The sequence below is a fragment of the Phasianus colchicus genome, chromosome 19 (assembly GCF_987193195.1).
Source record: "Phasianus colchicus chromosome 19, bPhaCol1.hap1.1, whole genome shotgun sequence".
NCBI lineage: Eukaryota > Metazoa > Chordata > Aves > Galliformes > Phasianidae > Phasianus > Phasianus colchicus.
The window spans coordinates 4219512-4236412 of NC_143454.1; the positions used below are offsets into that span (position 1 = coordinate 4219512).

Below are 16901 nucleotides of genomic sequence, written 5' to 3' on the forward strand. Positions count from 1 at the left end.
ATAACCTCTTTTTTTCCCCCTTCCCTGTCTCCCAGCCCACACAATTTGCTTGGCTCTCTTTATCTCAATAAGCATTTAAACGGTTTCAAATTAGATCTGTGGAAAATGGAACTTCATTCCTTCAGAACTTCAGCCTGGCCTTTAAAAGCCAGCAATAATGTTTTGGTTTTGTATGAGAGCATCTTTGATCTCAGAGGCTCTCAGCTGCGGGGAGTGCAGCTCAGCACCAGCAGCTCTCTGCCATTGGAACGCAGCTGTAAGGGGGGAGATGCAGGGAGGGGCTCATCTGGGGATGCTCAGCCCTGGTCCTGTGCTCATCCTGAAGCAAATCTGTCTCCTCTGATACCCTCGTTAGGAACCCAGCACCCCCCCCAGTCGCAGTAACAGCACAATAGAGCTGGATGAGCTGTCACAGTCCCCTGTGAGCAGCAGGCTGGGGGCTGCAGTGTTAGGAATTGGCAATGATGGGCTGTGATGACCCTGAGCAGCCTCAGCTGTGCTCAGCCTCACTCATGGGCCTGGGGCTCTATTTAAGCTCAGACTGGTAGCATTGCAGGGGGTTTTACTGATGGTTTGGATGCTTGGTTGGAGTTTTCTGTAATCTCTGGTCTGCTGTGCTTGGGGTCCTGGCTGGTGAGACCCTGCCCTACAGCTTTGGTGCCCTTGCTGTGCCCCAGTGCAAGGAGTGGGAGAAGGGTAAGTTGGAGGGGCTGTGCATCAGGACAGCTACAGCATGAGGTCAGTTCTTCATGGTGACATCCACGTGAGGACCTGGGATACTACCATGTGTCCTCTCCAGAGAAGTTCTCTGACCGTGCATGGGTTTGAGGAGGACATGATAAAAACAGCTGTAGGTAGGGTTGGGTTTAAAACATCCCCTTGTGCAGGGGTGATGGATGCTGCTGGGAAACAGGGCAGTGAGTGGGAAAATTAGGTTTGCCCTAAACCCATCTGAGCCTCAGCTCATGGGAAACCAGGGAGGAGTGAAAAATGCAGCAGTGAGGTGGTGGTTCAGGGAAAGCAAGAGAGATGTTAGCAGGTCTGGCAGCAGCTGGTTTGTAAGGAGAGTTCCAGGGAGAATACTGAAATAAGTCAGTTTGGGGGCTGCCCTCCTGCAAAGGCTGCTCTCAGATGGCTCTCTTCTGCAGGGCTTAATCCTGGGCATGTGCCCACACTGTGCCTGGGGTGTTTCCACCTCATCCACGCACTCACAGCCTGTGCTGTCACTGTGGTCCTGGCTGTGTTGAACCAGGCACGCCACATCCTTCCCTCCTGGTCCTGAGCCAAGGGTCCGGTGGCTTATCACACAAGATGTGTGATGCCTGATGAGTCCTTCTGCCATCTTCCAACCTTCAGGGAAGGTCACTCTTCTTGCGTTCCCCAGTGCAAGGGTTTTGCTATTCCCAAATAACCCAGTGAAAGAGCCACGAAGTTGCTGGCTGCAGAAGCATCAGTGCTGCATGATTGCTCAGTAAAGATGGGCTGTGGACCTCACCAACCTCACTAGGTGCCACCAGTTGGCAGGAGATGCTCAGTGTGTGCATGGGTGGAGCTTCCATCAGTGCTGTGCTGAGGTGGGGCAGTGCTGGGACAGGCCCTGCAGGCACTAATTAATGGTGCTCAGGTTGGGGCAGGTTTGGCAGAGGTGACTCACCTGCTTGTGACAAGCCTGCTGACATCAGAGCGCTGGCCTCTGAGTTCCCGGAAATCCAAATTAATGATGATGGAAGGAAAAAATCTTGTGTGGGAAAGCCCTGGCAGAGGGAGGTTTGGGCTGAGATTTAGTGTATGCCTGGGAGGCTTCTGGGCCCATAGAACTGCACTGCTGATGTCCCCCAGCCTGAGCCTGGGGAAGAGTGTGGGGGCTGTAGAGTGTCTCCACCTCACACTTTTTTGGGGGGCTGCCATCACCCCATTGTTTGCTCTTCTCTCCTCAGGCCCCTCATCCTGGGCTAGAGAGTTGGTGGATTTCTTAGTAACATCTTGTCTGTGCAAAATAGTGCAGGGTCCATCCCACAGCTTTTATCACCTAGAAGGGGGATGCGTGGACTGGTTAAATTAATCCTTGCTGGAGGCTGCTAAGAGGTGCTGGGATCTCTCCTGGCAGCTATGGTTACCCTAGATAGCACCACTGGCCCTGCCTCTCTGCTGCAAGTCACCTCCTTAGCGGTCAGCAGCGTGGGATGACTCCTCAGCTGTTTCTGGGAGGGGAATGTGGTGGATTTAGGTGAAAGCTCTGCACCAGGTGAGATGGTGGACTTTGCACAGGAGTGGCTGATAAGCCACTGCCCGTGGTGGGGCAGCAGGAAGGGCAGTAGAGTGCCAAGAGCCTGGGGAAAGCTGAGTGTGATGGTGGTGCGTGCTTTCCCAGCTATCTGGGCTGCCCTGCTGGAAAGAGGAATGAAGAACTGGGTGTTGATGGGAAGGGAGACATGATGTCAAACATAAGGTCCAGGTGTCTTGCAACTCAGGTGGTGGTTGGGTATGGCTGGGGATCCCGCTGCTATTGAAGCCACTGCCTGCTCAGGATGGCAAGCATGTGGGTGTTGGTCTGCCTGTAGGGAACACAAATACAAACAGCTTTACAATGAGAAGAGAAATGCAAAATACATATGCAAGTCCAGCCCTAAATTTTAATTGGACTTCTCAGACTGGATCCTGCTGGGGTTGCAGAGCAGGTGAGTGAGTCCTCCTGTCCCCAGAGCTCGCAAACAGACTGCAGTCCCCTCTGCCTGAGCTGTGATACTGGCACCATGGGGAGGGGAGGACAGACATCCCACCTGCTGATTTTCCCCCCCCCCCTCCAGCCCCACAGTGAGCAACACAGGCTCTTCCAGTGAAGGAGATCAGAAATCCCAGCAGTGACTTTAGAATTATAGTAATAATAATTGATGCCTTGCTGCTCTCTAAGGATTTTCCAGCAAGTTTGCCAGGTGTTGGATAGGTGTTAAGCAATTAAAGCAATAACACCTATGTAATGGGGACAGGTGCCAACTGTGTCATGGGCTTGCAGTGGCTCAGCTGGGGGCTTGCTCTATCCCCTAATTTTCCTTGGCTTTGGGGTGGAATTAAGTGGGAGGAGCTGTTTTAGGGGAGGTAGCCCTGAATTGGCTTTTTCCTGCAGAGGTGGGAATTAACTTATGAAAGAAAAGCAGGCCAAGAGCATCTGGTGTTGCCTATGGATGCTCATCTGGTCCCTAACAAAGAGACATAAATGTCACCATGTGAGCTCAAGGGCTTGCATGTATCTGTGTGCATCTGGGGACAAACGTTAATGCATCAGCCCTGCGTGTGTCTGTATGGGGGAGGCTGCTCCTGCGGATTTCCATCGATACACAAATGCCAGTACGTGGGCTTGCACAGACAAAAACCAGCACAATAACGTGGGGGCTGGAATAATGCTTTATGGGAAGAGACTTGAAGGGCTCAAATTGTTTGGTTTATCAGAGAAATAGAGAGATGTCTTGATTTTTAGTGCCTAAGTGCTATCACAGGGAGAAATTACTCAGCACTAGAGGACTGTTTAATGTCAGGGAAAGGCAGAACAAGAACCAGTGGTTGAAGCAGAAGCCTGCCAAAGTTGGACTAAAAAGCAGGCACGCATGTTAGCAGCGACAGGGATGAGCAGCACAAGCGAACTGCCAAAGCATTTGCCAGGATGTTTTTGTCTCTTAGTGAAGGGTGGCTTTGTCTCTCTGGTGGAGATGCCTCAGCCAAATTATTCTTTGATCGGGCATACAGTATGAGGGTGATCGGATGACATTTATTATGCTGTTACAGCCCCTTGGCTGTTTGTTTTTCCTCTTCTTTGACTGATGCCTGGGGTCCTGGCTCAGGATATGAGTGCTGAATGGTGCAGAGATGGAGCCCAAAGCTGCTTCCTGGCTGCCTCTTGGAGCCTCTGAGGGTTGGTGCCTCCTGGCTCTGCTTGGCAGGTTGCTCCCATTGCTCACTGCTCTTCTCCATAACCCCAGGAGTGGGTTTTGAGGCTCTGAGTTTCCCAAGGAGATGCAGATGTGGATTCAGCAGTGGCCAGGGGCTGCTGAAGAGCCCTGAGACATCCAGATCTTAGAGCTTTATGTGCCAACAGCAGGACATCTAGCTGAAATGCCACCATGTGGCCTTGGGGAAGCTGTCTGCTGGAATGCAGGCACACGCAGAATGGAGATGAGGAGCATGGTTGTGTTTTCATGCTAGCAGAGAAGGAGGGTGTGTGGGAAGTGTGGCAGAGCAATGCTAAACACTGTGTGAACCGATGAGAGGTGTTAGCCCAACACAAAGGAGTAATTGTTGTTGCTGTTACTATCAGGTGACACGCTCTGCTGGCCAGGAAACGGGCAGAGAAGCAGCCAGGTACTGAGCAAGGCAGGGCAAGTGGTTTAGAAAGGTGTATAAACATAATTACGATAAATCATTAATAATGGCTTTTCTATGTAAGTACATGTGCAAAAAAAAAAAAATAATTGAGTGGTACACACAATATACATATCAGAAATGAGCCCTCCAGGGGTTCTCTCTTGAAATGGAATAGTTTTGGCTCAAAGGAAGCTTAAGAAATGCAATGGCCAATTCCCTGGGTTGTGCCCTTGCTGCATTCTCTCTTCCTCAGTCACAACAGCCTGATGTTTTGGGATGCTGAGGGCTGCTCCCAGCCAGTTTCCCAGTAGGATGGAAAAGAGGACTGGAAGAGAAAGAGGGATTGTGGAGAAGGCTTCTCATCTCTCTGTAGCAGGAGGAGAGGCCAAAAGAACAGAAGCCATAAGGCCAGGACCGCTCCATCTCCCCAGCAGTTGTGCACCCTGAGGTGATGCAGCACATGACGATGACGTTGCAAGCTACAAATTGGCCCAGAGATAACGTGCTACTGCCTCACCAGGGGTGCTCGCATCAGGAGAGCTGGTGTCAGTCACTGCCAAGCTGGGAAGACGATGGCCTGAAGTGGGGGAAGCTGAGGCATGGTCAGGTGCAGCATCATTGTGCACAGCTGTAGGACAGCAGATAGAGAAGAACAAATGTAAGCCAGAGGAAAATGCCCATGATTTATCCACGAAGCCTTCTGCACACGTACATACATGGGGCTTAGAGCTGATTGCTTTGTGGGCATGCCCTGTGCTTGGCCTCTCTCCCAAGGCTGGGGACAGAACTGTCTGTGCTGTGGGCACAGCTCAGGTGCCAATGGGTGCGGCAGCTTCTTGCTGCATGCTTTATCAAGAAATTTTGTGTTTCTTAATATTGGTGGAATGTGATGACACATGAAAGGAAAATCTGAATCTAAAGCTGGGATTGACATTTTAATTTTCCTTCTTTTTTTTTTTTCTTTTTAGACTCTCCCTTTTAATAGTGGGGGAAAAAAGAGGAAGGGAGAACAGACAGAACGAAGAGGAAGTGAGAATTCCCATCACCAGAACAAAGCCTCCAAAACAACTTTAAGCAAAACAATGGTCCAAAATAGCAGGGAAGGGGATCTTTTGCAGCTTATCAAACATCACTGCCTTTTTTCCACCAGCTCTGAGTCTCAGTGACCCTGCAGGCAATTAGATAACACGGGTGACTCCAGGGCACATGTGGATGAGCAGGGAGGTAGGAATGCAAACATGCATTGAGCAAATCCCTCCTGAACTGAGCGCTGCCGTGCCACGTACAGGGGAATGGCAGGTGCCACGGCACTGCAGGGCTCACATATTGGATTATGCCCATCTTGCTATGTTTTATAGATTGCTGAACTGTGGTCTGGGAAAGGATCAGCACTGTGGTGTTGCTGCCGACTGCCTCACAAGAGCTCCTGTGTTTGTTGGGATGCACGGCGCTGTCTTGCAGTGCTGTAGCTGTGCGGCAAGCGCATGGCTGGAGCCAGGATGCCTTTGTTCAGCTCCTAGCACAGGAATCCCTTTAATGCTCTTTATGACCTTGAGCAAGTGACTTCACCATGCTTAAAAATACTTTCCTGCAAACAAAGAGTATAAATCTCAGTGAATCAAGAGAGTTGCAGTAGTGTGTAAGGGGTTTGGTTTCAGCTCAGCAAAGGGCTTTTACAATCATGAGCTGCCACACATCAGTGCTCAGCATCCTGCTGGGATGAGGTGCTGGTGCTGATGGGCACAGACAGGGTAAAGCCACCGAGTGGTCTAACAGTGTGCGGAGCTCTGGATCTTCAAACATTTTCCATGAGGGAAACAGGTTCAGCAAAACCTGATGTAGCGCAGGGTGCTTCTGCTACCCCTCACTTGTTTGTGTTGGTTGGTGTTTTTGTTTTTTTTTTTTTGCTGGCAGTGCCACCTGGGGAGACTGGGAGGGAACTGAGCTGCGGAGGCTGCTGACAGAGGATGCAGGCTCACCTTACAGAAAGACATGAGAGAAAAGTGGCAAAACAAAAGCTAAAAGGGCAGTGCAAGGAGAGCGGTGTATGGAAGCATCTGAGGGTGTGCGCCACAGGAGAAGATGAGCTACTTAAATTGTTGGCACAAGCCCATCAGGGTGTTAGTTTCCTGTGATGATGCACAGGCTGGAAAGGAAAAGTAGCTTTTAAGCAAAGGAGGAGTAAGGGCCTGGAAGAGCTTCTCAGCAGGAGCCCTGTGTGCTGAGAATACACAAACTGTTCTCAGGCAGCACTCAAGCCCCTTTCAGTGGGCTTTTACACTCTGACACCCACCGTAAGGTGACCTGGGAGGCTCCTGCAGCTCGGGCTGGTGTCACTGCAGGGCTGGCCGTCCTGCTGGGCGTGTGCTCTGCGGATAAATGGGTAAACAGCCCTCGTTATACTTATTCATTCTGCCCGTGTACACAACCTGCTTGTCATCAGCCGGGAGGCCTCTCTGGGAGGTGCCTTTCCCCAGCACTGCGTTTGGTGTTTGTTTGCTGTGGAATAAAGAAATAGCTATTCGTTTATTTATTTATTTTTTACGGACTTTTTGAAATGGAATCACGCAGCAGAAGTAATGCTGATGGGGACGTACAGGGAGGGTGATGTGAGGTGCTGTCCTGCTGCTTGCCCCCCAGCTCCCTGGGCTTGCCTCCTAGCCCTGGTCCTGTGCTGTGTGCCTGTATGCTTCTCACTGGACATTTAGAGTAATTGGGGATATAAAAAAATAAAGAGGGGGGAGAAGTGACAGCTGGGCAGGGAGAATTACAGGGAGATCAGATTAGAGGTAGCGCTGGGAGGCAAGATGGAGCCAGGCCTGGGCTGGGTGGCTGGCTCCATCCCTCACAGCGCAACCCCATAGCTGGGTCTTTTCTTTACAGCCTGAGCCTATAGCTGGGTCTTATCCTCATAGCCTGAACACGTAACTGGCTCTGTAACATGCCTGGCCCCATAAGTGACTCCTTTCCCCACAGCCTGGCTTCATAGCTGTGTCTTTCCCTCAGAGCCTGAACCTATTGCTGTGTCCTTCCCTCAGCTGTGTCCCACAACCGGCTCCTTTCCCCAAAGCTGCATCTCTTCTTCACCACCTGACCCCGTAGCTGCGTCTTTCCCTCACAGCCTGAACCTATAGCTGGGTGCTTCCCTCAGTCTGGTCTCATAACCGGCTTCTTTCCCTACGGTCCAGCCCTACAGCTGTGCCTTTCCCTCACAACCACATTCCCCCCTGCACCTCAATCCCTCGCAGTCCTTCCCCATAGTCGCGTTTTTCCCTCACAGCCCGACCCCATAGCTGCGTCCTTCCATCGAACTTGGGTCCCATAGCCGCATCCTTCCCCCACAGCCGGACCCCATCACCGCCTCCTCCTCACACAGCCACGCTCCCCCTCCCCTCCGCGCCTCTCCGCCCGCCCCTTCCCTCAGGGCCCGCCCCGACCCCAGGCGCGGGCCGGGGCGGGCGGAGGCGGGGCGAGGCGGGGCGGCCCGGCGCGGTGCGGCCGTCGCGGAGCGGCAGGGCAGGTAGTAGCGGAGAGGAGCGGGCCGGCGCGGCCATGGGGAAGGTGCAGCTGTTCGAGATCCGCCTGGGAGAGAGCCGCGTCATCTACAGCCCCGGCGAGCCGCTGGCCGGCACCGTCACCGTGCGGCTGTCGGGCTCGCTGCAGTACCGAGGTGAGCGCGGGGCCTGCCCGGGAACGGGGACGGGGCTCCCCGGGCGGCGGCGCTGCGCGGCCGGAGCGGGGCTCGGGGCTGGCAGCCGCTCCGCAGCGCTCGGGCCGCGCCGGTCCGGAGCATCCCGCGATCGGCTGCGTTGGGGGGTGTCGCCCCCCCGGGGTGGGCTGCTGGCCCCGGGGCTGCCCTGCTCCGGAGAAGTCGGCGGCGATCGCACGTGTTGTGCTGCGGGAACGCGGACTGCTTTTTTGCTTTCCTTGAGGTTGTCCTGTTCGCTTCTGCCTGTGTGATAAATTACTGGGGGTGAGGATGAGCGAAGAGCTTAAAACGCAGCCTCCCTTCGCCGGGGGTGGCCGTGCTGCCCCGCCGCGGTGCTGCTGCTCCTTTAGCTCCTCTCCCAGCTGCCCACGGCGGCTTTTGGGAGCTTCCTCGGGAGGAAAAGAAGCATCTTGGACAAGCGCAGGCTTGTCGGCTGTTTAACTCCCTCCCGAGAAAAGCGCGTGGGTCTCCTCGTCGGCTGCTCCTGCCAGCGAAGGCATTGGCAGCGGAGCGCGCTGACCTCCGGCTGGGTGCATCTCTGCGGGCTCAGCTTCCTTTGGTAGCGAGAGGGACAGCACGTGCGTTGAGGCAGAACTTAAGGAGAGCTGTGCCCACTTCTGTTAGAAGTGTTGCGAGTGCCCGTTTTGGGCTGAGGTCACCGGGATGGCAGCTCGCTGTGGCTGGTGCCTGCGCCGGCCCAGATAAGCAGTGTATGTGGGGATGTGGTGCGGCTCCTTGCCGTGTGCCCTCCCTGCTGGGCAGGTCTCACCTTCAGGAGAACGGGAGGAGTGGTGGTTGAAGCATCCTTCTGGGCACAACAGCAGGCATTCTGAGGAGCGGGCAGCTGGACCTGATGGCAGTGAGCTCAGACAGCTTCTGCCACACTGTGCCTTCTGGGCATTGTGGGGTGCATAGCGATAGGACAAGGGGGAATGGTTTTACACTGAGGCAGGGGAGGTTTAGGCTGGATATTAGGAGGAAGTTTTTCAGCCAGAGGGTGGTGAGGCACTGGAACAGGTTGCCCAAGGAGGTTGTGATGCCCCATCCCTGCAGGCATTCGAGGCCAGGCTGGATGTGGCTCTGGGCAGCCTGGTCTGCTGGTTGGTGACCCTGCACATAGCAGGGAGTTGAAACTAGATGATCCTTTTCAACTCAGGCCATTCTATGCTGCAGTTCTGCTGGGGTGTGGGGAGAGGTGGGTGGAAGGTCTGTGGCTTCCCCAGCTCGTGTTCTGTGCTGTGTTAACTCACACCTCCTGTGACCAGGACTAACAAGCAGCTCCCTGGGGAAGGCGTGCGGTGCTTCCCCTTCGCAGGGTCATGCTCATGGCACCCAGGTATGGTGCTTTTTATTTCCTGAACTGGTCTGACGTGTGTAGTTTTTGAGACAGCAAACACAAACAAGCTTGCAGACGATTACTTCACACGGTACCTCGTTTTACGGCTCTTGGAAATTGCCCCTATCAAAGGATGGTCAGTGCAAGCGAACAAAGCTCGCTCTGCCTCGCCAAACATGCTGGAAGTCTTGGGTCATAGGAAAGCTTAACTGGAGACACACCTTTTAGGATCATAAATGCTCCCATCTACACTGGCTTCCTTGCCAGCCCTCTGACTGCAGTAACGGCCGTTCAGTAACACATTGGCCTCGCTGGCCGTGCAGCAGCGTCACAAATGGTGACTCACCTTTTTGTGACCCATGTGGACCCTCTGGGGCCACGTCAGTGGGGCACGTTCACCCTGTGGCCACGCCAGGACGGAGGTCTTCCTCTGAGCCTCGAGGGAGATCGCTAATGGGAGTGCATGTCCCTAATTATTGTGCCTAACTTGCTGGGTAAATCATCAAGCGCCTGTGTACAAAGAATAATTAATCTAACAGGAAGCTGGCACTGGGACAGCTGGGTATAGAGGTAATTTGGGGGAGGTGGGAGAGAAAAGTTCCTCGCAGAGCACGGGCAGCCCTGCTTGCTGGCAGGAGCATGCTGGAACAAAGCTGATGCTGCTCAGGGGTCTGAGCACTTTTCTCACTGTTCTGCAGCATCCAGGGCCATGTGGGTTATTTCAGCCTTGATGCCTATTGCGCCGTGATGCTTCTTGTGGGCAAAAGTGTAACGGTAAAATAACAGCCCTCTCTCCCAGGTCACTGAGAGAAAAGAAACTGAAAGCACTTTCTAGAGCAGATTTCAGCACGGTTTCTCCACTCTGTTATTTAGCTGTCCAGGTTTATGCGATGATGACTTGACTTTCAAATCAGTCCCTTGAACTACAAATCTGCAGACAAAAATACTGCTGTCTGCTCGTGCTCTAGAAGTACCCAGGTACATAATTCTCATTTCTGCAGAACCTGGCAATCATCATTTTCTGCTTTAATCTTAACTGTAGTACACGGTTTGACTCCTCATCTGGAAAACTGGGAAATCTGGCAGCAGAGAAGGGGGCTGAAGGCAGATCCCAAGCTGTATGCCCAAACTAAAAGGTCACTTCTGTGTCCCTGGAAGGGTAGCAGGAAGAAATTTGGGTTTGGCAGTGCGTGATATGCCTGTAACCTGTGCCCTGCATGGGGAAAACGGTGACACCTGAGGGTTCTGATAGGCACGATCCTCTTCAAGTTGGACTCTGACACAGGAAAATGTTCCTGCAGAAGGGCTGTGGCTCGGGCTGTTCTGTGAAGCAGTGGCGAAAGGATTCATCCTTTCATGTGTCCATCAGACAGGCAGGAGGGTCCCATGGCTCAGCCCTGCTCTGGGTGCAGCCTGGTGAAGGAGTGTGATGCCAGCAGCACGCAGCTGAGTGTGATCTCAGGGATTCTGGAAGGTGGGATACAGCAGTGGCTGACAGTGACACACAGGACTGCTCGTATCGCCCGGCAGCATCGCCCCAGCAGGCTGGATGGCTCCGGCAGCAGTGCCAGTGGATTAACTTTCTTTTCTCATTGTCTGGAGCGAGACAGCAGTGAGCTGTGTGGCCAACCCTGTCTGAGACTGGGGAACAAAAGAGGGATTTTTGCTATCCTGGCTGGCTTGCTGCTGGAGCTCAGCTCCTCTGGAGTCAATAACTAATCACAGGAATGTTGTGTGTCTGTTGTCTCCGCAGCGTGTGCCGCTCTCTGCTTCTCCCCCCGCCCGCGCACCACTTGTGCTCATCTTGAGAAACTGTTTGCTGCTTTCTTTGGCGAGGAGATGCGCTGCAGCCTTCCCTCTTGTTTAACAAAATGAGAGAACAAGTGGAGTGGAGCTCTGTCAGTCTGATTTGCTTCCAAGTGTGACAAACGGGGTGCGATTGCACGTTCTCTCCCTGGAGCGGTGTGGAGCTGGCAGGGCCGTAGCTTGTCTTCTGAGCTGGAGTCAGGTAGGCAGGAGGGACGCTCCCTCGCCAGGAGCAAGAAACACTGGGCTTTCTGTCCCTCTTCCTGAAGCAGCCTCCCATCCCTTGTAGGAACGCTGCAAACCAGCTGGGGGGCTGGGAGAGAAGGACCTTTCCTCCTTCTGCTTAGGGTAGGTGGTCCTGAAACAGCCTGACAAGCGTGCTGAGCGTTTAAGTCTTTATTTGAGGGCTGAGCACTGAGGTGTTGAGTGTGCAGCCTCTAGGCTACTGCTGTGACCTCTGAAGGCAGCAATTCCTGTGGATTTTTTTATTTTTTTGTGCTGCTCTTAAAGTTGTCGCTCTTAATGTCTTGTGTGGAAGTGAAAAGTGCTTCAAGAGGAAGGAAAAGTGTAAAGGACCTGGATGGCTGTGAGCCTTGTGTGCAGGTATGCCTTCATGGCTACAGTCCCCATTTGATGTCTATCTGAAAGTGGAGGTGTTGTAGCTTCAGACCACAGAGGTGGGCAGGTGTCTATCTGCTTGCAATGCCTTTTGAAAAGCAGCTCCACATTCCCCAGCACTCTTTGAGGGCCATTTAAAAACTGCTGATGGTGTGCTTGTGTCAAGTGTGAACTGCGTGTATTTGTTCAGCTACAAGTAAGCTTGTGAATGGAGGCTTTTTACCAGGGAGTGCTTAGCCCTGGCTGGGTACCACTCTGTCTGGGATCACATATGGCATTTAGAAGGGTGCTGAGTGCCACATGGTTGAACAGAACAGATGAGCAAACTCCCACAGCACCCTGAGAGTATGGGGGTATCCCAAGGTAAGGACAGACCCTGCTTTCCACCCCCTTGGGAAGATGAGGGTGGCAAATTTGTGCCAGTCTGTCTTTGTTTAGAGAACTAGTTTAAAAATGCCCCGACCTTTGAGCACTTCAGTCTTGACTGAAAACCGGAGTTTATCAGATATCCGCAGCAAAAAGGCTGTTTCCGAAAAACATGAATCATTTCTGGAGTGTTAATGCTTACAACTTCCAGTCCTTTGTTCTTGCTGAAGGAGCCACGTTCTTGATCCAGATGGAGGTGGTGCTGCTGCTGCTTATTCTTCCTCCCTCATTTGTAAGCACTCGCCTTAACCCCAGGTGTCCCCTGCAGTGACACTGGGGTCAGAGTGGCAGCATCTGTGGGGAGGAAGGCTCACTGGGAAGGTTTGACTGTGTGCTTTCTTGATGGAGAGCATCAACACGGGACTGGGTGTCAAGTCTGGAAGGTTAGCACTGTTTGCAGGTGTTCAGCCTGGCTGTGTGCATCATCTTAGAAACCCCTACACCTCCTAGAACAGTAGGGATTTGTTATGAATCTGATGCTCTGCTAATAACAAGAACATAAGTTGCCTTTCCAAACTGATGATTCCGCTATAAATAGAGAATCCAGCTGCTTACATTGAATGGCATCAAAGGAAATCATAGGAGCAGCTCTTATGCAGAACGAAGTGGGTTCTGGCTGCTTTCTCCCAAGTTGCTGGGACTGGGGGAGGAGTATTTCTTGACAGCTGAGATGTGTGAAAGCAGTGCTCGGGAGCTCAGCGTGGTGTGAGAAACCTTCACTGGGGAGCACATGGCTGTGCTCTGCCATGGCTGCCCTGTGCTGTGCATTGCCTCCAGCCAGGGAGCCAGGCTGCGTGCATGCAGGGGAATCACTGGTTGACTTTATTGGCTATAAATAAAGCTCTTCAGGAAGCGGCACTTGAAACCTCCCCTGCAGGAGGGGTGAGCTGGCAATGGGATCCTGCCTGGGAGCAGCCAAGCTGAGCCTTGCAGGTCTTAGCATGCTCTGGCTGCTCCTTGAGAGCTGCTGCCTGCAGCTGAGTGGCAGAGAGGTGGGCTGAAGCAGAGCTGTGGCTGCTTGTCCCTTGTTCTGTTGTCTGCTTTCCTTCTAGATGGCTCCAACTGCTCACACCAGGATGCCCAAGCAGCTGTGAACTTGTTTCTTTGGTCCATCTCAGTGGTGCTGTGGGGACAAACTCATTCAGGACACCTGGCTGTGACAGTATTGTCTGTGCTGCTGCCTCTCTCTGTGTAGTAGGGGGTGTTAAACCTCTAAAAGGCCTCTTTCTATCTATCAGACTGAGTTTGTGACTGCTTTTCTCTTGGTGGAATGAGTCCTGGAGACTCAGTGCCCAGGAGTGTCCTTGAGCACTGGGAGGGGAGGGAGAAGTGTCACCTCCACTTCTCAGAACTGATGCTGTCTGCAGGGCTGGCTGTGGGCCTGGAGCCCTGTGTCTGGCAGTGCTCTGGAAGGCAGCGAGCAGCAGTCAAACAGGTTGCCCAGAGAAGTGGTGGTGCCCCATCCTTGGAGACACCCAAGGTCGGTCTGGATGTGACTCTGAGCACTGTTGGAGCTGTGGGTGTCCCTGTTCACTGCAGGGAATTGGACCAGATGGCCTTTAAGTCCCTTCCAACTCAGGTGATTCTATGATTCTGGAGGAGCTGCTTGAGCCACAGCTCCTAGATAAGCGTGCCCATCACCAGCAGAAAGTGGGGTGATTCAGTCCCTCAGCAGAACCTGGCCCAATGCAGCCCTTCTGCTTGGGTGTTTTCTGTGAGCCTGTTGAGCATGAATTTCCTGAACTCTTTGAAGCCTTTATTTAGAAAGAGCCTGAAAAGGGAGTAGGCTCTGGTGAATCAACCTCTTTGTGGTAAGCAGAGAAACCTGATCAGTCGGCTGATTATTTGACATACAGAACCCAGGGGTTGTGGGGGAGGAGGTCACTAAACCTGCCCAGGGAGTGGGAAGAGCAGAGCTCTGGTGGTCACAGGCTGACCGGTGTTCCCAGAACATCAGAGCTCAGCCTCGTTGCTCTGGGTGAATGGCTGGCTTGTTCTGCTGCTGTGCTTCGTGCTGGCAGGAAAGGAACAAGTGTGTTGACAACCAGTTTAAAGGAGTGGTTTGCTACAGTGTGGACCTGACTGGTCTTCAAGCACCTAGAGAATGCCTCCTGGGACCAGCAGTGTGGTTACTGTGGTGGGATTTCTTGCCCAGTTCTTCTGTTTTTAGTGTGTACTGGAATATCCTAACTGCTTTGGCCCAAAGTAGGGTTAAGTGCTGGGTGGAAACCTCTTTCCATTTGGGCAAGCTATAAAAAAAAAGTGGTTCCTCTCCTCATTTTCACACGGCTGTGGTTGGGCTCAGTGCTGGGTGCTGGCGGTCCTGGCAGCGTTCCTGTGCACCAGGTAAAACTGTGCGGGCTCCTCTCTGCTGCACCTCATCCATATGGGACTTGTATTCCCCTCCCATAGGGCTGTTCGGAGGCCCAACCCTGAAGGTGGAGATGCTCTGGCTGTTTATGCAGCGAGTCTCAAGCACAGCACTGGAGGGCAGGTGTGTCTGCAGTCAGGTAGTTTCCCCCTCTGAACTTATGCCATGAGAAGCAGAAAGAAAAGAGCTTTCTGAGGCTGAAAGCTGCTCTACTGCACCAGAAGAATGACTCCACCATCCTCTCTGGCCTTCCTCTCATCTGCAGCCACTCTGCATTTCTGATGGATGGAGGAAGGAGGCAATGAATGCTGGTGTTGCAGCTGAGGTGGGTGGCTGGCACAGAGATTTCCATGGTGAGCGTGTGATCTCTGTGCCAAACACTGCATTTCCTGCAGTGCTTGCTGTGCTGCTGCCTGATCTGGCTGCCTGCAGCGCTCAGAGGCTTCTGCCCTCCTATCCTGGGATGGAGACGCCGGTCTGCATGCAGCTGGTGGTGCTCAGTTGCTCCTGCACCAAGAGACTCATTTCTGCTCCCTGTTGATGGAGCATTGCTCCTGAGCCACATGTACAATGGACTGAGAGCTTGGAACTGGGCTGAAATGTGACTTTTTTTCTTCCCTGCTTCCTCTGAAGCCATGCTGCTGCCTGCGTCGTGGCCAGGGCTGCTCCTTCAGGAAGCCCATGGGCCTGGTGGTTGGCTGTGGTGGTGCAACACCTACATCATTCTGCAGCTTACAGAAAACTTCTTTTTTGCAAGAAGATGTTTTGAGGAAAGGGGATGCTGGAGGAGCGTGCCTGGTAGCAAGGCGGCTGCAGCAACACTCCAGGAAATGAAATGAGGGCTGAAGTGCAGCCATCAAACCTGGTGTGGGGATGCAGCAGGTTTTGGGCCTGTTGCATCAGGGCTCAGTGGCATGTGGCTGTCCCCTTGGTGTCTGGGTGGCCCTGCTCACCGGTGAGGTTTCCTTCCATCCTGCCCTGACGTGGGTGAAGACAGGCTCGTTAAATGTGCTCAGCCAGGGATTTCATTCCAGATGCTCAAGATGACCCCTTTTCTCTGAGGGCAGCCTGCGTGCTGATAAAACTCTGTGATGCTATAAATAAAGCTGTCAGCTCTGCGAGGGAGAAAAGCCTGCAGTTTGTCCTTACCAGGAGCCCAGCAGCTTGCTTTCTTCTCTGGGGTGTGTGCAGAATTCTGATTTTGGACAGGGGCTGAAAACAGCAGGCATTCCTGCTGTGTGCCTGTGATAAAGGAAAGTGCTTGCAAAGGGAGAGGATTGACCTTGTCTGGGAAAAGACCTGGCCAGGAGGCACAGCTCTGCCTGGTCTCTGGAGAAGTCTGCATTTCTGGGATATGAACACCCTTGATATATAGTTGTGGTGGATTTTAGCTAAAACCAATCACCCTTAGCTTAAGTAACAGCTATGGGTCACCCATGTAGCACAGCCATCACTGCCCAGTTGTTGCTGCAGGTGGAGTTGTCACTGTCTGTGTGCAGGTGATGCTCCAGGCTTCCTGCAGTGGGTTGCAGCTGTGGGTTCAAGTTGTGTCTGAGACCCAGCAGGGACCTCCTGCATTGATATGGCAGAGCCAGCTCCACTGTGACAGCTGGAGAAGAGATGGGGACACCTCCTTCCCTCAGGCTGAGTCCCCTTTGTGGCCCTGAGCTGAGCTCAGGTGGGGTGGGAGGAGATGGGAACTTCTCTGGGCAGTCCTTCATTGTGCCAGACCCACTGCTGCCTTCAGCTCCATGCCAGCTCTGCTCTTGCCTTGCTGGCTTGCTAAATGCCCGGGTCTGTTTGTGTCTGAAGGAGGTCCCAAAAGGATGAGGACAGCTCAGAATTAATTAGGACTTGCTGGTTTAATTAATAAGTTCTTGGTATATTTGTGCACAATGGTTGGGAGCCTGAGGAGCAACCTGTCTTGTGAGCTTCCAGCCTTCTTGTGCAGAGGAGGACACGAGCCCTTTGTGTCAGAGCTTGTACTGGTGAGTTTGTGAAAGCCAACCTGTCCAAGGCCTTGTTGTGCTTCTCTTTGTGGTCTTTTTTTTTTTTTAATAGAGCTTTTCTAAGAACCACTGAGTCTCTGCAAACTGCTTGAGAGCTGTGTGCTGTGTGCAGGCCTTGAGTCCCCCACACTGGCCCCGATGGGGTTGGCAGTTTGTGTGCTGTCAGCTGGGCTTGAGGGAAGGGGCTGTGAGCTGCTGTGGGTCTCTTCTCCCCCCACCCCAAAGAAGTGGGACCGCAGTGCTGCTGTGACAGCTCCTTGATCTGTAGGC

At 53.1% G+C, this 16901-nt stretch overlaps 1 protein-coding gene and 1 long non-coding RNA gene across 5 annotated transcripts in view; one reads left to right on the forward strand and one right to left on the reverse strand.

The window, feature by feature from the left end:
* On the reverse strand, positions 1-9709 carry LOC116234162 (uncharacterized). Of its 3 annotated transcripts, XR_004168072.2 has the most exons (4): positions 9623-9709; positions 6650-6725; positions 4874-4984; positions 1-2555 (listed from the first exon to the last, which is right to left on the reverse strand). It is a non-coding gene; the product is annotated as an uncharacterized LOC116234162 (long non-coding RNA). The 3 variants fall into 3 exon arrangements; XR_016458779.1 differs by lacking the exon at positions 9623-9709 and having other exon boundaries at positions 6650-7718; XR_016458780.1 differs by lacking the exon at positions 9623-9709 and having other exon boundaries at positions 4874-5944; positions 6650-7718.
* ARRDC1 (arrestin domain containing 1) overlaps positions 7815-16901 on the forward strand; it is a 26286-nt gene continuing 17199 nt past the window's right edge. The window contains exon 1 of one of the 2 annotated variants that reach the window (XM_031601555.2): positions 7815-8026. In XM_031601555.2, coding sequence (XP_031457415.1) covers positions 7909-8026 — 118 coding nt within the window. In that variant the 5' untranslated portion in view covers positions 7815-7908. Of the gene's footprint in view, positions 8027-8205; positions 9896-16901 lie in introns of those variants that run through there. The other variant, XM_031601557.2, reaches the window with a different exon arrangement.